Genomic DNA, 20,451 nt, shown 5'->3' on the forward strand with positions numbered 1-20,451 from the left:
AAGAAGAAGAAGAAGAAGAAGAAGAAGAAGAAGAAGAAGAAGAAGAAGAAGAAGAAGAAGAAGAAGAAGAAGTAATAGTAGTTGGAAAGGACTTCGAGGTCATCCAGTCCAACCCCCTGCTCAGGCAGGAAACCCTAATTCAGGAGTAGGCAACCTCGGCTCTTTTATGACTGGTGGACTTCAACTCCCAGAATTCCTGAGCCAGCCTGGCTCAGATTGGAAACCTCTCCCTTTCCCCTCAGCATGGCTGGCTCAGGAATTCTGGGAGTTGAAGTCCACCAGTCATAAAAGAGCCAAGGTGGCCTACCCCTGTACTCTAGACCATTTCAGACAAATGGCTGTCCAGTAAGAAGTGAAATGTTTTCCAAAAAAGAGAAAGGTACACCAAGGAAGTCCAGTTGCCTTTTTTGGGGGGGGGGCAAAACACCATTGGGGCAACCATGTCCTGGATCATTGAGAATCTTCATAGATGTGGATCTCAGAGGTCTTCTAGTCCACCCCCTCTACAAGGCCATTCTCTTTTCAGTCCTGTTTTATGGCCATCCGGGCTTCCAAATGTTCCAGGGACTGGTTCCGTGGAGAAAGTTTTTTCCACGGACCGGACAGTGTGCGGTTTTTGTGTGCTGCCTTGCATCCCGTGGATGTGGCTTTGCTTGTTTTCTGTGGACCGGTTGCTGGTATGCCGTGGCCTGGTACCCGTCCACAGCCCAAGGGTTGGCGACCCCTTCAATAGTAGACTTGGCTATATCCAGTTTTGGTCACCACGATGTAAAAAAGATGTCGAGACTCTGGAAAGGGTGCAGAGAAGAGCAACAAAGATGATCGGGAGGCTGAAATATATAGGGAATGGTTGCTGGAATTGGGTAGGTCTAGTTTAATGGAGAGAAGGGTGAGGGGTGACATGATAGCAGCGTTCCAATATCTCAGGGGCTGCCCCAAAGAAGAGGTAGTCAAGCTATTCTCCAAAGCACCTGAAGGCAGGACAAGAAGCAACGGATGGAAACTAGTCAAGGAGAGAAGCAACCTAGAACTAAGGAGAAACTTCCTGGCAGTTAGAACAATTGATCAGTGGAACAACCTGCCTCCAGAAGTGGTGAATGCTCCAACACTGGAGGTTTTTAAGAAGAGACTGGACAGCCATTTGTCTGAAATGGTATAGGGTTTCCTGCCTGAGCAGGGGGTTGGACTGGATGACCTCCAAGGTCCCTTCCAACTTATTATTATTATTATTATTATGGACTGAACCTCACCGGCTTGGATGGAAGACCACCAGGTGAGGAGAGGTGGAGAATGGTTAAGAGGATGTAGCCAGGCTTAGGAATGCCCTTCCGGTCACTAACTAATCTCCATCCTTTCTCCCTATCTTTCCGCTCTCCTCAAAAAACAAACGTCAAGAAAGTCCAGAAGCCTCTCGGGAGCTTCTCCACCTTTTCCCATCCTTCTTTCCTTCGTTTCTCGAGTTCCTTTTCTCCATTCCTGTTTTTGAACCTCAATTCCAGGTTTCCAGTTGAACAGCACTCTGCAATTCTCTCTCTCTCTCTCTCTCTCTCTCTCTCATCTATCTCATTCAATTTTTATTAAATACAATTCTTTATTTGTTTGTTTATTAAATTTATTTGTCACCCACCTCACTGCGGGGCTACCCTCGGCGGCGTAAATAAATAAACAAATAAAGATTAAAAATTAACAAATGCGCATTCTTCTAAGCCAGGTGGCTGCTGAAAATGAAGGATGAGTCTGGAACGGGGCTTTTGTGCCTTATTTGCCAGTTTCCTTGCACATGTCAGTTTCAATCACTTTCACTTCTCCTGGAGAGAGAGAGAGAGAGAGAGAGAGAGAGAGAGAGAGAGGCAGAGAGAGAGAGGGAGAGACTGTTGGCCAGTTGCTAGTCAGTTTTGGTTATTCCACTCTAGATGCCTTGATTGAGTTTCTTTTCTTCCTCCGTGCGACTGTTTCGGGTGCCTACATTTCTCTTCTCTCACATAATTTTAACTCAGGAAGCGCCCCCAGAGGGATGTTCTTGCGAGGGGGGGCAGGCAGGCGGGGGGGGGGGCTACGGATCGCCAAGCAGGGTCCTACAGAGACAGTCCTACCACTTTGGGGTTGCTTGCTTGCTTGCCTGTTTGCTGCTTTCCACGGGCAAACTCACAGCTTGGGTCAATTGGCCACTTGGCAGAGCCAGCCGATGCGGAGCCTATAATAGCCACGAACAGCAAGAGGGGAGAGAGGGAGGGAATGGGAGAGAGAGGGAGGGGGAGGAGAGGGGAGGGAGGGGAGGGGAGAAGAGAGGGAGAGGAGAGGAGAGGAAGGGGAGGAGAGGAGAGGAGAGGGGAGAGGAAAGGGGAGGAGAGGAGGAGAAGGTGAGAGAGGGAGGGAGAGGAGAGGGGGAGAGGAGAGGGAGAGGAGAGGAGAGGAGAGGAGAGGGAGGGGAGGAGAGAGGGAGAGGAGAGGAGAGGGAGGGGAAGAGAGGAGAGGAGAGGAGAGGGGAGAGGAAAGGGGAGGAGAGGAGGAGAAGGTGAGAGAGGGAGGGAGAGGAGAGGGGGAGAGGAGAGGGAGAGGAGAGGAGAGGAGAGGAGAGGAGAGGGAGGGGAGGAGAGGGGGAGAGGAGAGGAGAGGGAGGGGAAGAGAGGAAAGGAGAGGAGAGGGGAGAGGAAAGGGGAGGAGAGGAGGAGAAGGTGAGAGAGGGAGGGAGAGGAGAGGGGGAGAGGAGAGGGAGAGGAATGTAGAGGAGAGGGAGGGGAGGAGAGTGGGAGGGAGAGGAAAAGAAAGGAGAGGAACAGGGGAGGGGGTGGAGAGGGGAGGGAGGGGAGAGGAGAGACTCAGAGGAGAGGGAGAGGGAAGGGAGGGAGGGAAGGAGAGGAAGAGGAGAGGGGGACGGGGGGGGGAGGCTCCCCTTCCCCCCAACCTTCCCCCCCTCGCCAAATTCAATTTAAATTTAATTCTGAATTATGACGGTCGGGATTCCAGAGGCCCCCCTGGGCTTAAGAGGGCTCAGCGCTTCCGCCTGCCCAACCGCGCAGCTTCCCCGACTTTCCCACCTTCGCACGGCGCGCCAACCTTCATTCGGGCTTTTGGAGGGGTGGGGGTGGGGGGGAGCGTTCCTTTATTTTTTTTTTCCTGTCGCTTCGCCGCTCAGCCCAGAGGAGCGGAGAGGCTGCGCTCTGTCGCGGGCGCGGAGAAGAAAAGGGACCCGTTCAAAAGCGGGTCCAGAGCGTCGTGTGAACGCGCGCAGGGGTGGCGGGTGGCTGGGCTCCGGCGTCTCTCCGGGTCCAAACAAGGGTGGGCTCGGCGCAAGGCACGAGAGGGAGGCGGCCCTTTCCCGCCCCTTCCCGCTTCCTCCCCCCCACCCCACCCCGCAGCTCCGCTACTCGGCGTCGGAAGCGAATTGCTCTCGGCTGCTGCTGCTGCTTCCCCGCGTCCTTCCACCCGGCCGCCGCTCCCGCCACCTCTACCTTCCAGGTGCGATCGGGGCTAGCTTCCAGGGTCCTGCTGGATTTGGGGGGGGGGGGTTCCCGGAGCGAGCCCTGCCGGTCGGGTCGCCAGAGGAGGGCGGGGTGAGAAAGAGACAGCCCTTTCCTTCCCCGAGACCCCCAAGTTGGGAAGACAGGGTCAGCCGCCAGACCCTACTCCCCGTAGTAGGTGGGGGCGCAAAGGGGCGAGAAAGAGGGGCGGCGGGGTGGTGGGTGGGGGGCTTGAAGGCAAGCGAGCAGGGCTGTCCAGTTCTCCTTCCGCCACCACCCCCCTTCCATCCCATTGCATTAAGGCAGATTTGGGGAGGGTGGGTGGGGGTCTTCGACGGGCGGGCTACGCGCCCCCCCTGCTCGCCTTCGCCCTCGTTTCCCCCCCCCCCCGACCCTTCCCGCGGTCCGGATTCAGATTGGAGGGTCCGCCAGGGAAAAAAACCCCTCCCTCTCCATTTTCCCGCTTTACGCAGAGACAGAGCGTTTGGCTAACTCGGGGACCCCTCCCCACTCACCCACCCACCCACCCATTTTTTTTCTCCTTCCTTGGTTGGAGCTGCCTTTGCCAAGGTCCTGGGTCGAGATTCCCCCCCCCCACACACACACACACACACTCTCCCGCGGGCGACCTTGGCGCTCCGGAGACCCCCACCCGCTTAAAGCCCGGAGGCGGGCTGAGCTAGCTCCGACGGACGCTCAAGAGGGTCGCCCCGGAGGAGCCCCCCTCGAGCCAAGAAGGGACACCCCGAGGGGGCAAGGAACCGACAACCGAAAGACCCCCTCCCCACCCGAAGCCAGTGGTCCCCGGGTGGGGTCTTCCTCCCTCCCGGAGGCGCAGAGCCGACCCTCCGGAAAGGTGGGGAGGGTCTTCTACTCCTATTGATCGCGCTACTCCTGGTCTAAGAATTTTGGATATTGGGGTGGGGGGTGGGGGTCCCCGGAGGAAACCCAAGCTACGATTGGCTGCCGGGCCGACGCTCATTTGCATACCCGCGCCTATTAAAGAGCCGAGGCGGGGGTGGGTCCGGCCGAGAAGCCAAGGAAGCGAGGCAGGGCGCGGGCGGAGCGCGGGAGCAGGTGCCCGCGAGGGAAGCGCTCCTCGACACGGGTTCGATGCCCAGCGAGGGCCCACGCAGGACCGGCTCTGGGGAGGATTGACAGCCAGGCAGCCCACCCACCCCCCGGGAAAGGGGCTTTGGCTGGCTGGCTGGCTCCCCCTCTCTGCTCGCCTGCCTGCCTGTTTTCCTTGCTCTCTTTTCTCTTTCTCTCTCTCTCTCTCTCTCTCTCTCTCTCTCTCTCTCTGCTTGGCAGCGCGCGAAGCATGGGCGCCCGCAGAGACGGCGGCTGCCCGGTTGAGCCCAGCCGCGTCTCGGGCTTCCTCTGCCCGGCTTGGCTGCTGCTGCTGCTGCTCCTTCTCGCCTCCGCTTTGGGCAAGACGATTCGCTACCACACATACGAGGAAGACCCTCCCGGCACGGTGATCGGGACTTTGGCCGACGAGCTGCCCCGTCCGGAGGCGAGAGAACTTTCCGGCTGGTGAAGGCGCCGGGCAACGGGTCTCTGGTGCGGGTGCGCGAGCGGGACGGGCAGCTGAGCCTGGGCACGGAGCGGCTGGACCGGGAGCAGCTGTGCGGCGGCGGCGGAGGAGGCGCGGCGGAGGCGCCCTGCTTGCTGGCCTTCGACGTGCTCAGCCTGGGGGGTCCGGCGGGGTCCCCGGCGCCCTTCCGCCTGCTGCACGTGGAGCTGGAGGTGCGGGACATCAACGACCACGCGCCGCGCTTCCCGCAGCCGCTGGTGGCCCTGGAGGTGTCGGAGAGCGCGGCGCCCGGCACCCGCCTGCCGCTGCCCCTGGCGCACGACCCGGACGCCGGCTCCAACGGGCTGCAGAGCTTCGCCCTCTCGCCGGGCAGCCCCTTCGGCCTGGAGGCGCAGAGCCGGGCCGACGGGCTGCGCTGCGCCGAGCTGGTGCTGCTGCGCGGGCTGGACCGGGAGGCGCAGGCGGGCTACCGGCTGGAGCTGGTGGCGGCCGACGGCGGGAGCCCGCCGCGCTCGGGCACGGCCACGCTCAGCGTGCGCGTGCTGGACGCCAACGACAACGCGCCCGCCTTCCCCCGCGGCGCGCTCCTGACCCTGGAGCTGCCCGAGGACGCGCCGCCGGGCGCGCTGCTGCTGGAGCTGGCCGCGGCCGACGCCGACGAGGGCGCCAACGGGCAGCTGCTCTACGCCTGGGGCAGCCAGGTGGGCGCCGAGGCCCGCCGCCTCTTCAGCCTCGACCCGCTCTCCGGCCGGCTGGCCCTGCGCGCCCCCGTCGACCACGAGCGGCAGCGCGCCTACGAGCTGGACGTGCAGGTCAGCGACCGCGGCGCCAGCCCGCTCTCCGCCAGCTGCAAGGTGCTGGTGCGCCTGCTGGACGTCAACGACAACGCGCCCGCCCTGGCCATCAGCGCCCTGGCGCCCGCGGGCGGCGCTTTGGGGGACCAGGCGGCGCCCGACGGGCCGGCCGTGGCCTCGGTGAGCGAGGCGGCGGGCGCGCAGAGCCTGGTGGCGCTGGTCAGCACCTCGGACAGCGACGCGGGCGCCAACGGCCAGGTGCGCTGCGCCCTGCTGGCCGCGCCCCACCAGCCCTTCGCCCTGCAGCGCGCCTACGACGCCGCCAGCTACCTGGTGCTGACCACCGGGCCCCTGGACCGCGAGCGGGTGGCCGAGTACAACCTGACGCTGGTGGCCGAGGACCTGGGCTCGCCCCCGGCCAAGACGGTGCGCTCGCTCACCGTGCGGGTGGCCGACGAGAACGACAACGCCCCGCGCTTCGCCAAGGCCCGCTACGAGGTGGCCCTGCCGGAGAACAACCCGCCGGGGGCCTACCTGACCAGCGTGGGGGCTTCCGACCCCGACTTTGGATCCAACAGCAAAGTGACCTACCGGCTGCTGGACAACCAAATCATGGGCGCCTCCATCTCCACCTACGTTTCGGTAGATCCGGCCACCGGAGCGATCTACGCCCTCCGAACGTTCAACTATGAGATCCTGAAAGAGGTGGAACTGTCCATCCAAGCCACGGATGGGGGATCTCCTCCGCTCTCCAGCACGGCTTTGGTCAAGGTACGGGTGATGGACCAAAACGACAACGCACCGGTCATCACTTCTCCTGCGCTCACCAATGGGTCCCTTGAAATTGGGGTGTCCAGCAGAGCTCCCCGGGACTCCCTTGTGGTCCAGGTCAAAGCCAGAGATGGAGACGAGGATGTCAACGCCGAGCTGAGCTTCGCTTTCTCAGAGGATCCCCAGCAGCAGGAAAGATCTCTAGACCTTTTTGCCATCCACCAGAAAACGGGGGAGGTTACGCTCAGGAGGAGCTTATCTGAAGAACAACTGGGCCAAGTCTATCCTTTGCTTCTGACTGTGGTGGACAATGGGCTGCCCCCTCTCTCCACCACTGTCGTGGTCAATTTCCTGGTGACTGCATCGCTACCTCCCTCTAGTGGCCAGGAGTCGGTGGCCAAGCCCAGCTCTTGGGAAGACCAACCTTTGCAGTGGGATGTCCCCTTAATCGTCATCATTGTCCTGGCTGGAAGTTGTACGTTGCTGCTGGTAGCCATCATCACCATTGCTACCACTTGCAACCGGCGTAAGAAGGAGAAGAAGGTGGTCTTGGAGGAACCTCTTGACACTTCTCACCTGGAGCAGGGGCGCCAGGATGGAAGCGCCAGTGATGGTGCCCTCAACCCCTCCAGCCCCCACTTTGACGTGCATTCCTTCCCCAGCAAATCTTCCTTCGCTAGTCCCGAGCCGTCTCCAGCCAGCGAAGATATTCCGGTTTCGGAGCACAACCGAGAAACCGCCAGTCTCTACGACAGCCAGAACCGACTCCGAGGAGCCAACGCGGAGGTAACCTCCTACACCTTCCCTTCCCTTGCGGAGAGAAGGAAACTTACCTTTCTGGCTTCAGCTTAGCGTATCTCACTGAAATTAGTGAAAGGGCACGCCAGAGTTAATAACGAGGCAGAGTTACTCACCTCAAGGGATTTCCTGAATGCAAATAAAGCAGCTTAGAATTTCAAGAATCAGAGATTCAGGTGGATTATCTGGCTTCAGGGGGTAGAGTGGTATAGGCCAGGGGTCTCCAGCCCCTGGTCTGTGGACCGAGACCGGTCTATGGCATGGCAGCAATTGGGCCACGTAAACAAGCCAAGCCCCATTCCGGTCCATGGGAAAACCTCTGTCTCCGGAACCGGTTCCTGGTGCTCCAAAGGTTTGGGGGTCGACCTTTGCAGATTTGGCATTTGGTGAACAGATCTGAAAATCAGCGGCGTTTAATTTCATCGCTCGTTTCTTGAACATTCTAAGTGTCAAGAATTCGAGGAACTATAAATACGGGGGGGAGGGGTATATAGAGATAGAAGAGTCCATTGGGGGCTTTTGATTAGCCTGGTTTATTCATGTTCTTTCTTCTGACAATCATGGTGCCTTTTCTTTTTTTTCTCTCTCTCTCTGTCTGTGTGTCTCTTCTCCAACCTTTATTCCCCCACCCGGTCCTGGTGCTCTTTCCCAGTCTTACACTTCCACCCCTAGTTACGGCAAAGAACCGGCGGCCCCGGTCGCCATCTGGAAGGGCCACTCTTTCAACACTTTATCGGGAGAGAAATTCAGCGGGAAAGATAGCGGCAAAGGGGACAGTGACTTCAACGACAGCGACTCGGACATCAGCGGAGATGCCCTCAAGAAAGACCTGATCACCCACATGCAGAACGGTAAAGATCCCTTTTCCCCCACTCGGCTTATCGACCCCGAAATTTTCCAAAAGGAGATGAAATGGTGGCTTCTGAAACGGAATAAAACCAACAGGATGCTGATTACAAAGCACCTCTGGTAACCTAAATATTCCTCGTTCCTCTTGGGAAAGTGAGGAATGCGCAGAGCTGCAGCCCTGCTGTTCTTCGTAGCCACTAAAGAGAGCTCTTGGGGATTTCAGCACCAATGGGGCAGAAGGGTTTTAGAATAGAATAGAGATGGAAGGGACCTTGGAGGTCTTCTAGTCCAGCCCCATGTTCAAGCAGGAGAACCTACACCATCTCAGACAAGTGAATGTCCAATGGATAGAATAGAATAGAATAGAATAGAATAGAATAGAATAGAATAGAATAGAATAGAATAGAATAGAATAGAATAGAATAGAATAGAATAGAATAGAATAGAATAGAATTAGAGTAGAGTAGACTAGAGTAGAGTAGAGTAGATTGGAATAGAGTAGAGTAGAGTAGAGTAGAGTAGAGTAGAGTAGAACAGAACAGAACAGAACAGAATAGAATAGAATAGAATTAGAGTAGAGTAGAGTAGAGTAGAGTAGACTAGAGTAGAGTAGATTGGAATAGAGTAGAGTAGAGTAGAGTAGAGTAGAGTAGAGTAGAGTAGAGTAGAACAGAACAGAACAGAACAGAATAGAATAGAATAGAATTAGAGTAGAGTAGAGTAGAGTAGAGTAGAGTAGAGTAGATTGGAATAGAGTAGAGTAGAGTAGAGTAGAGTAGAGTGGAATGGAATAGAATAGAATAGAATAGAATAGAATAGAATAGAATAGAATAGAATAGAATAGAATTAGAGTAGAGTAGAGTAGAGTAGAGTAGAGTAGAGTAGAGTAGAGTAGGAAGGGACCTTGGAGGTCTTCTAGTCCAGCCCCCTGCTCAAGCAGGAAAACCTATACCATCTCAGACAAGTGACTGTCCAGTCTCTTCTTAAAAACCTCCAGTGATGGAGCACTCATGATTTCTGGAGGCAAGCTGTTCCACTGGTTAACTGTCCTCGCTGACAGGAAGTTTCTCCTTAGTTCCAGGTTGCTTCTCTTTGGTCAATTTCCAACCATTGTTTCTTGTCTTGCCCTCTGGTGCTTTGGAGAATAATTTGACCCCCTCTTCTTTTGTGGCAGCCCCTGAGATACTGGAACACTGCTATCATGTCTTCCCTATTTCTTCTTTTCTTTAGACTAGCCAGACCCAAGTCCCACAGCCATTCCTCGTATGTTTTAGTCTCCAGGCCTTGGATCATCTTAGTTGCTCTTCTCTGAACTTTTTCCAACATCTTGACCTCTTTTTTTTAGTATGGTGACCAAAATTGGTTGCAAGATAGAGGATGCATCCGCCCCACTGGAACAGTTCGTTTTAATTAAATGTTGCATTATCCTGCTCATAAGAGAACGATCCTCTGTTTCCGCTACACTGCTTTGAGGCTGAGAGATACTCATCAAAGGTCACTAAGAAAGCTTCATGGCTGAGTAGAGATGTCAGCTCTGCTTGCTTGGCTCTCGTAAAAGACATGGTTTGCAAGATCCAATCTGGGTCGGTTCCCGAGGATGGGCTCCATCAGAAAAGCTCAGAAGATTAAACCTTTGGCGTCCTGGTGACCGACCCCGATTGGATCTTTCAACATTATCCTGGGACACGTACATTTGCCTTCCTGTGCAGCTGGTTTCGTTTCCAAGTCAGATTAGCAGATAGAGTCTTTGCAGCTGTTGATTTCTCCATTGTTTGGTCACGGTTGAAAATGGAAGGCATTTTTAGAAGGAGAGTCCAGCTTTGTCTCCATAACTAAAAGGGGGTGCGGGAATTGCAACTGGAAAAAGGCATGGTGAGAAGAAACCACTGTGTTGGATTAGAGCAGTGTCTCTTCACCTTGCCAGCTCCAGATGTGTCGTCTTCTGTTCCCAGAGAATTGGCCAGAATTGGACCACATCTGGAAACTGCCACAGTGAGAAATTGTAGGTTGGAAGAAGCTGGTTTTCTGCAATTGTTGGGTTTCAGTTGGTGTAGTCCTTGATCGCCGAGCTTGACAAAAGCTGTAACCCGCCAACAGCTAAAGGAACACAGATGTTCCACGTCTGCTTTTTCCCTGTAAGCTGTTATGATGTACAAGTTGAAATGATGAACGGGGATCAAGGGGATGATGATCAAGGAGATAATTTGATGAAGGTCACAGTATCACTTGAGCCGTGTACCATTGCTTTGGGCACCCTACTTCTACTTTTCATGGATCTTATAATGAAAATAGGAAGGTAGATATTATTCAGAATCAGAATAGAAGAGGAAGGGACCTTGGAGGTCTTCCGGTCCAATCCTTGCTCAAGTAGGAGACCCTAGTACCATTCCAGACAAATGGATGTCCAGTCTCTTCTTAAAAACCTCCAGTGATGGAGCACCCTTGACTTCTAGTGGCAAGCTGTTCCACTGGTTAATTGTCCTCACTCTTAGGAAGTTTCTCTTTAATTCCAGGTTGCTTCTCTCCTTGGTTAGTTTCCATCCATTGTTTCTTTTCTTGCTTTCTGCTACTTTAGGAGAATAAGTTGACCCCCTCTTCTTTGGGGCAGACCCTCAAATATTGAAACACTGCTATCATGTCACTCCTAGACCTTTTCTCTAGACTAGCTTAACCCAAAACCTGCCTATTTTTTTGTCTCTAGGCCCTTAATCATCTTAGTTGCTCTTCTCTGCACTTTTCTCAAAGTCTCAACATCGTGGGGTTTTTTTGTCATGTGGGGATCAAAACTGGATGCAGCATTCCAGATGTGGTCTTTACTAAGGCTTTTTTTTCATTTTTTCATTTTATTCTGAGTTTTAATAACAGTACAGGCAGCTTCCCCCCCCCCCATTTATGACCATTTGTTTTGCAAGCATCCAAAGTTACGTTGATGAAAAAAAGTGATTTATTACTCGTCCTCGCGTTTAGGACCATCTCAGCATCAACACTGCAATCATCAGCATGGCAGTTACGACCATCCCTGGGGTTACGTGATCAAAACTTTCGGCACTTGGCAACCTGTCGTGTAGTTGCAGCATCCTGGGGCCTTTTGATTATCATTTACAACTTTCCCAGGAGGCTTCTGACAAGCAGAGTCAATGGCGAAAGATGGGTTTGCTTAATGACCCCATGATTCACTTAAAGACATGAGCAAAAACGGTCGTAAAATTGAGCCCGATTCACTTAACAGTCACCTTGCTTAGTGATGGAAATTGTGGATGTAGCTTGAAGACTACTTTGACACTATATCCTTAGATAATTTACTCACTTTTCCCAACAGTTCTGTTTCATTCCCTGATTCTTTTCAATAGTCTTTTATTCGGCCATTGTGACTCGTATCAACGCTGATTTTCCCCCTTGGGGAACCTAGAAGAGAGAAATGTAGAGATATACAACATTGCCCCAAAGCGAAAACCAAGTTATTTTAACCATATTTACATTTTTTTAAGGGCTTCGGATTGGCTTCCCCAGTCAATAGAAATGATAAGAATTGTAGACTGATATTTTGAGGGCAATAGATTTGGGGAAACATAGATGATTGACTTTGAGAAGACAATTTAGAATATTTGAACACACACAACTCCAGGCTACGTGCTTCCTTCTCTCCCTCCTCCCAAATTATATGAATAGAACCGTTTAATAAACAAAACGTTATTGGAGTCAATATTGTTTCCAGAGAATTCAGCCATCTTCTCTAGAGGACAACCAAATGACGGCATGGATAATGCTACAGGAGTTTTCATGGGTGGGAAATATTATACCTAACCATACCTTTCCTCAACGTGGAGGGTTGCGACATTTTGAGGGCTTCATGACACATAGTCCTCAACTTACAACCACAATTGTGCCCAAAATTTCTGCTGCTAAGCGAGACAGTTGCTAAGTGAGTTTTGCCCCATTTTACGAACTTTTTCCAACCTTGTTATTCCAATCCATTCCATTCATTCTGTTGTGTTCCATTCATTCTATTCCATTCTATTCCATTCCATTTTCTATTCCATTTTCTATTCTATCCTATCCTATCCTATCCTATCCTATCCTATCCTATCCTATCCTATCCTATCCTATCCTATCCTATCCTATCCTATTCTATTCCATTCCATTCCATTCCATTCCATTCCATTCCATTCCATTCCACTCCACTCCATTCCATTCCATTCCATTCCATTCCATTCCATTCCATTCCATTCCATTCCATTCCATTCCATTCCATTCTATTTTCTATTCCATTCTATTCCATTCCATTCTATTTTCTATTCCATTCCATTCCAGTTCTTCTTTCTGTTCCATTCATTCTATTCCAGACATGTCAAACACAAGGCCCGGGGGCCGGATCCGGCCCGCAAAGTGGTTTCATGCGGCCCGCGAAACCATCCTGGAAACAGTGAGGGAACGGCCCCCACTGCCTTGGCCCTGGCCCAGAGACCCTCCTTCTGCCAGAGACCCTCAGATCTGTCCCCACTCCTGCCCAGGCCCCCATAGGCACCCTTGATGTGAACAATGTACGTAGAGCTGGCCATGCCCACCCAGTAGGCCATACGCACTCTAGCCACGCCCACCCAGTAGGCCACACCCACCCTGGCCATACCCACCTGGCCCCTTGAGGGCAACCGCAATGCTGATGCGGTCCTCAATGAAATTGAGTTTGACTGTTCTATTCTGTTCTGTTCTGTTCTGTTCCATTCCATTCCATTCTATTCTATTCTAGTCCATTCATTCTATCCTATCCTATCCTATCCCATTCCATTCCATTCATTCTGTTCCATTCATTCTATTCTATTCTGTTCTGTTCTGTTCCATTTTATCCCATCCCATCCCATCCCATCCCATCCCATCCCATCCCATTCTATTCTATTCTATTCTATTCTATTCTATTCTATTCTATTCTATTCTATTCTATTCTATTCTATTCTATTCTATTCTATTCCATTCCATTCCATTCCATTCCATTCTGATTTCCTATTCTATTCTATTCCATTCCATTTCATATTTTCTATTCTATTCTATTCTATTCTATCCTGTCCTGTCCTGTCCTGTCCTGTCCTGTCCTGTCCTGTCCTGTCCTGTCCTGTCCTGTCCTATTCTATTCTATTCTATTCTATTCTATTCTATTCTATTCTATTCTATTCTATTCTATTCTATTCCATCCCATGCCATATTTTCTAATTCTATTCTATTCTATTCTATTCTATTCTATTCTATTCTATTCTATTCTATTCTATTCTATTCTATTCTATTCTATTCTATTCTATTCTATTCTATTCTATTCTATTCTATTCTATTCTATTCTATTCTATTCCATTCCATTCTGATTTCCTATTCTATTCTATTCCATTCCATTTCATATTTTCTATTCTATTCTATTCTATCCTATCCTATCCTGTCCTGTCCTGTCCTGTCCTGTCCTGTCCTGTCCTGTCCTATTCTATTCTATTCTATTCTATTCTATTCTATTCTATTCTATTCTATTCTATTCTATTCTATTCTATTCTATTCTATTCTATTCTATTCTATTCTATTCTATTCTATTCTATTCTATTCTATTCTATTCTATTCTACAAATGATCATAAGACACTTTTTCCACTGCCCTTGTAACTTTGAACATACACTAAATGAACAGTTATAAGTCCAGGACTATCTCTCCTGACATGAGAAAAGCTATGATTCTTTGCAATTCTGAGACCAGTCAATTAATTTCGAAGCGGGCTTGCAGGATCCACTGAGGACGAAGGATGGCAGATCCGTTACTTACTCAAATCTGCATATATTTGTATGGTTGACTGCGTAAATGCTGGACTTGGAACAGAATAGAGTTAAGTCGCTGCCCTTCGATTGGCTCCTGCTGGAGTGGGTGTGCTGTGGTCACGGGCTTTCTCCGTAAAATGGCAACCCAATGAAGCCCGCAGGAGGAGCCCAGTTGCCAGATATCCAGCAGGAAGGGAGGCATCGCCATTCCTAGCCATCCGCTTCTGAGTCAAAATGGCAGCTTCTTAGCCCCAAATGCCAGAATATAATTGATTTTGCTTTGCAGAGTGTGTGTGTGTGTGTGTGTGTGTGTGTGTGTGCGTGCTAGTATGGGACAAGTTTGCTATTAGGTGTGAGTGGGAGTCTTCCTCCTACTCGGAATTAATAAAGGAGAATATTTGCAGCTCAGGGTTGAAATGAGGGGTCCTCGGTGCGCTCTGAGCTGGGTGGTTTTCTTGCAGACCTTTCTTTAATCTAATTAGGTAGCTTCATCAATGCTAGAGGGGATGTTATCTACTCATGATGTTGCCTAGTTGGGCAATGAAATGTCTGCATGAAAACAAGCAAGCTCGGAGAGCACCAAGGACCCCACAGAGTTCTTCCTCCTCCTCCTCCTCCTCCTCCTCCTCTCCATAAATCCTACTCCCTTCTACTGTAGCACTGACGATGTTCCCTAGCTTGTGTAGTGAAACATCTGCAAGAAAACAACCAAGTTAAGAGAGCACCAAGGTTCCCACTGTTGTTGTTGTCCTCCTCCTCCGTCTCCCTTCTAGCACTGATGATGTTACTTAGTTGGGTCATGAAACGTCTGCAAGGAGACAAGCAAGCTCAGAGAGCACCAAGGACCCCACAGCTCTCCTCCTTCTCCACTTCCCCCTCCTCCCCAATAAACCCCACTCCCTCCTAGCACTGATGATGTTACCTAGTTGGGTCATGAAACGTCTGCAAGGAAACCACCAAAAGCTCAGAGAGCACCAAGGACCTGATGGTTCTCCTCCTCCTCCTCCTCCTCCTCCTCCTCCTCCTCCTCCTCCTCCTCTTCCTCCTCCTCCTCTTCCTCCTCTTCTCCACAAACCCCGCTCCCTTCTAGCCCTGATGATGTTACTTAGTTGGGTCATGAAACGTCTGCAAGGAGACAAGCAAGCTCAGAGAGCACCAAGGACCCCACAGCTCTCCTCCTTCTCCACTTCCCCCTCCTCCCCAATAAACCCCACTCCCTCCTAGCACTGATGATGTTACCTAGTTGGGTCATGAAACGTCTGCAAGGAAACAACCAAAAGCTCAGAGAGCACCAAGGACCTGACGGTTCTCCTCCTCCTCCTCCTCCTCCTCCTCTTCCTCCTCTTCTCCACAAACCCCGCTCCCTTCTAGCCCTGATGATGTTACTTAGTTGGGTCATGAAACGTCTGCAAGGAGACAAGCAAGCTCAGAGAGCACCAAGGACCCCACAGCTCTCCTCCTTCTCCACTTCCCCCTCCTCCCCAATAAACCCCACTCCCTCCTAGCACTGATGATGTTACCTAGTTGGGTCATGAAACGTCTGCAAGGAAACCACCAAAAGCTCAGAGAGCACCAAGGACCTGACGGTTCTCCTCCTCCTCCTCCTCCTCCTCCTCCTCCTCCTCCTCCTCCTCCTCCTCCTCCTCCTCCTCCTCCTCCTCTTCTCCACAAACCCCGCTCCCTTCTAGCCCTGATGATGCTACTTAGTTGGGTCATGAAACGTCTGCAAGAGAACCCCCCAAGCTCAGAGATGCCTAAAGAACCCTACTTGGAGTTCCTAACACTGTCGCTTGTGCCTCATGCTCTTGCTGTATGTTGCGCCTTTTGGTCGCTCACCCATCTGCTTTTGTCCCTTTCCTGTTTCCAGGGCTGTGGGCTTGCACCGCCGAATGCAAACTGCTGGGCCACTCGGACCGATGCTGGAGTCCTTCCAGCGCTCAGACCAACCCCCACCCCTCCCCCCACCCCAAAACCCAGCTCTCCACCTTCTGCAGGACCACCTCCTTGCCCCGAGACACCCTCCATCGGGACCACTTCTACCCCGCCCAGCTGCCGAAGACGGTCGGTCTGCAGAGCGTCTACGAGAAGGTTTTGCACCGGGATTACGACCGGACACTGGGCCTGAGGTCCCCTCCTCATCCAGGGAGATTGCCTGACCTTCAGGAGATCTCCGTACCTTTATACGAGTCTCCCTCTCATCATTATTTAGGTTCTCCTTCTGAGGCCAGCAAAAAGGTTTAAATGCCTCCCAGCACTTGAGGGAGGTGAGCGTTAAGCCGCTAGCCCTCCTTGAGGAAACGGACCTCGACGTCTTATTTCTAAAAAGCTGCATCGGTTTGGGGAGGTTCGTTCTCTTTCTCCTTTGCAGCAAGAAAATGACTTTGAGCATGTGCAAAGTGTCTCTCCCACCACTTCGCCTCTCCCAAGATTCCGGGAGTGGGGAGGAGAGGAGAAAAAACTTTTTTTATATCTCTTTTGATAAACGAAATACTGCTTTAATTCTCTCCATCCCCATCTACAAACGGACCTCGGAAAGTTAGACTTCCCCAAGACATTGTGAACTGGGTACTGATGATGTATATAGGTTTTAAGTAAAACGTGCCTTAAAATACAATAATGTGTATATGTACAAACCTATTGAACATGCGTATCAGCTATGGAGAAAAAAAAAGATGTGTCTTGAGCATACGCCCAGAATTACATGCATAAACATGTATGTGTGCCTGTACAGATAGACAACAATGTGTGAATGAAGTCGTTGGGAAAAATTTCCAAATGCAGTGGTACCGTTTGATATTTGCAAACGAGGAACTCTTGTTAACGTAATTTTTATGAAATGTGCCGTATTTCACTTTTTCCTGAGCATCCCTCCTTAGTTTCACTCACGGTCTGCATTCATCCCTTTTTTTCGCTTGAACCTGTATATCATGTAATGTACTGTTTGTATATAGAGAAATATCATTCTATTTTTATATAATAAAACCTTGAGGATCAAATAGTCTTTCCAAGGGAAATATTTAAAAGATACATTCAGGAAAAAAAAAAGAGAGAGAGTGAGAAAGACGCGAGTCTTTTAGGCATCCATAAAACAATGTTAATGTTAGCTAAGCAATTGCTTGTTGTTAGAAAGACAGCTTTGCCAAGTGTGAATTGTGTTTTCTGAAGTCCATGGTGAGTTTCAAGCTAAATGTGGATTAATTATTCTGTGTCACTTTGTACAAAACACTAATAAAGGTTATGTGTCAGATACCATGATTCACCGGCCTTAGCAGGTAAAATTATTTTGGCATAGGGACACCAAGAGCCCTGAACACCATTGTGGAAATAATAGCTTCAAAGCATAGATGAATTCACCCCTTACACTCAGGAGAAGCCATGGCATGAGTAACATCTCCCAGGTCATTTAGGCAAGAAAAACCAAGCACACAGGTACAGTATAGGGCAGGGGTAGGAAACCTCGGCTCTTTTATGACTCATGGACTTCAACTCCCAGAATTCCTGAGTCAGCTGACTCAGGAATTCTGGGAGTTGAAGTCCATGAGTCATAAAAGAGCCGAGGTTGCCTACCCATGATATAGGGGGTACCTTGCTCAATAGTAGCAACTGTGAGAGGGATCTCGGAGTCCTAGTGGACAATCACTTCAATATGAGCCAGCCGTGTGCTGCAGCTGCCAAAAAAAGCCAACACAGTGCTAGGCTGCATGAACAGAGGGAGAGAATCAAGTTCATCTGAAGTGTTAATACCGCTTTACAAGGCCTTGGTGAGGCCACACTTGGAATACTGCATCCAGTTTTGGTCACCGTGATCTAAGAAAGATGTTGAGACTCTAGAAAGAGTGCAGAGAAGAGCAACAAAGATGATCAGGGGACTGGAGACTAAAACATATAAGGAACGGTAGCTGGAATTGGATATGTCTCTTTTAATGAAGAGAAGGACGAGGGGGGGACATGATAACAATGTTCCAGTAACTCAGGGGCTGCCCCAAAGAAGAGGGAGTCAAGCTGTTCTCCAAAGCGCCTGAAGGCAGGACAAGAAGCCACAGATGGAAACTAATCAAGGATAGGACCAACCTAGAACTAAGGAGAAACTTCCTGACAGTGAGAACAATTAACCAGTGGAACAGCTTGCCACCAGAAATTGTGAGTGCTCCATCACTGAAGGCTTTCAAAAAGAGACTGGACAACCATTTGTCTGAAATGATATAGGGTTTCCTGCTCCAGCAGGTGGTTAGAATAGATGACCTCCAAGATCCCTTCCAACTTTATTTTATGTTCTATATTCCTTGCCTTAACTTAGCTCACTACGTTCAACTAATGGTTGCTCTACCTTTGAAGTTACTCCCCAGTTTAACCCTGACTATTCCCTAGCTTACTACATGAGTAAATTAATCAGGCAACTTAACTCTTGTCCCGCCTCCTCAGCCTGTCATTGTACAGATTCTTGACTGTCCCACCAAGTTCGGAGGGTTGGGGAAGGTAGTTGCAGCTGCAAGAAAGCAGAAGTAGATTCATAGTTGCTACTTATATCACTTTGAACATTTGTAAGAGTTTAGAGTTAGAACTAAGTTTAGAGTTTAGAGCTCAGAACTAAGAACGGCGAAACCTCTAAGTCAAGCTCAAACCATCATCTCTGACTAAGCCAACAAGATCAGGGTGATACAGAAGGCTGAAGTGCGGGGTCCTTAGTGCTCTCTGAGCTTGGTTGTTTCCTTGCAGACATTTCGTGACCAAACTAGGTAACGTCATCAGTGCTAGAAGGAAGTGGAGTTGCAGAGTGGAGAAGGAGAATTGTGAGGGTTCTTGGTGCTCTCTGAGCTTGGTTATTTCCTTGCAGATGTTTCACATCATGATGGTGTCACCTAGTTTGAATAATGAAACATCTGCAAGGAAACCACCAAGCTCAGAGAGCAATAAGGACCTCTCATTTCAACCCTGATCTACAAATATTCCCATATACTGTAGGCTGAATTGTTCCATCTGTCAACCTCATCAATTTCTTTCTTAAATCCTAGCATAGGTTGGCAGCTCCAAACTCTCACAGGTGTTCACGAGTGACAAGAGCAGAGTCTACTAACCTACTTCTGCTTTGTTGAAGCTGCGAGGAATTCATCCCTAACCCTCCCCAACATTCTGGTCTTGGTGGAACAGCCAAGAATGTATCCAGCGACAGGTTGAGGAGGTGGGGCAAAAATTAAGTCGCTTGGCTAAGGCTGCCCATCCCTGAGCTGAAATCCTGCCAACTTTTGATGAGAAGCTGTCTATTCAGTATCTGCCGTCACTGCACCGGAGCTCAAAAACTCTCCCGCTACGAAAAGAGAAAGAATTTTGATAGATTTTTTTTCCTTGACCTTCGTCAGAAAGAAGGAAACCTCATTGGAACAGAAAATATTGAGTCGATATTGTCTGGGGAGCTGGGATGGGAAAGGAGCAGATGGCCGCGTTGAAGAGAAGAAATGATCTGCTCCGACGATGGGAAATTTTAATGAGCAATTCCGGATGCAAAGAAACAACTCATTCATTCCAGCTAAGCATTTGGCCATCGGAAGGATTGTTTTGGTCTACTTCCATTGAGGGGGAAAAAAAAACCTTTTTCTCTCCCCCAACCACCCACCCAACTGGTAGGGCAAACAAAATTATCCTTGCCTAATTTCATTCCGAAGAAAGAGTTTACAAGGGATGGCATCCATGTTTGCTGCTTTTTTAAAAAACAACCCCAAAAAAAAACAACCCGGAAACTTCATCTGCATTTGCATTATTTTCCAGTAATGAACACAGGCCAAATTCTCATTTCAGAAACAAATCCCAACAACCTTGTTCCTCCTGGGTCTCCAGCTTTGCAAAGCCAAGTCTTTTTTTTTTCTTTCCCCGCCACCGGCATTGAATCACAAAGCCTTTCATTTGATAATGAACTGAATTTTCCTTCCAGGAAAACTCTGTTATACCAACACGGGATGAGAAGCTATAAAAATAAAAAAAATAAAAAAAATCAAGGTTTAATGCTATTTGTAGATTACAGTCTAGGAATAAAATAGCCCTGGAAAATGTATCTTTGGGCCACAATTTTGATTTTGTTGACAGCTTCTTTCATTGCTATTATATAGTAGGTGTGTTTTTTTTTTCTTTCCTGATATCTCCTTATAAACGTAGGGCTCAATAAAACTCTCCAACCATTTAATTTTTTTGGGTCCCCTTTGTCGACATCACGGAATTGTTTGGTGGCAAGTGGACCTCTTTTATCCTTTGCGAGATCCTTTAGATCACCTTGATCAGAGCTGTGATCAATTTCTGTAGAAGCAGGGCTGAGATCTCCTAGTAAGAAGAACATTTTCCAAGCTCAGCTCCTTGGAACAGGAGCTGCAAAGGACATATAACAGGATAGATTGGGGAATTGTTTCCTACTTATAGCATCTGAGAGACTTTCCCTGGAGCTGGAATCAGAATCAGAATAGAGCTGGA

The 20,451-nt window shown here is 50.0% G+C and overlaps 1 protein-coding gene across 1 annotated transcript; it reads left to right on the forward strand.

Annotated features, from left to right (window-relative positions):
- Window positions 1–4,782: 4,782 nt before the first annotated feature.
- PCDH8 (protocadherin 8) lies at window positions 4,783–16,236 on the forward strand (the record flags this gene model as incomplete). Its single annotated transcript, XM_081327672.1, is given in 4 exon segments — window positions 4,783–4,966; window positions 4,969–7,349; window positions 8,014–8,212; window positions 15,863–16,236. Coding segments are annotated over 4 exon segments (3,138 nt in total).
- Window positions 16,237–20,451: the final 4,215 nt, after the last annotated feature.

Source organism: Vipera berus, assembly GCF_964194415.1.
Source record: "Vipera berus genome assembly, chromosome: 4".
In the NCBI taxonomy this organism is placed as follows: domain Eukaryota; kingdom Metazoa; phylum Chordata; class Lepidosauria; order Squamata; family Viperidae; genus Vipera; species Vipera berus.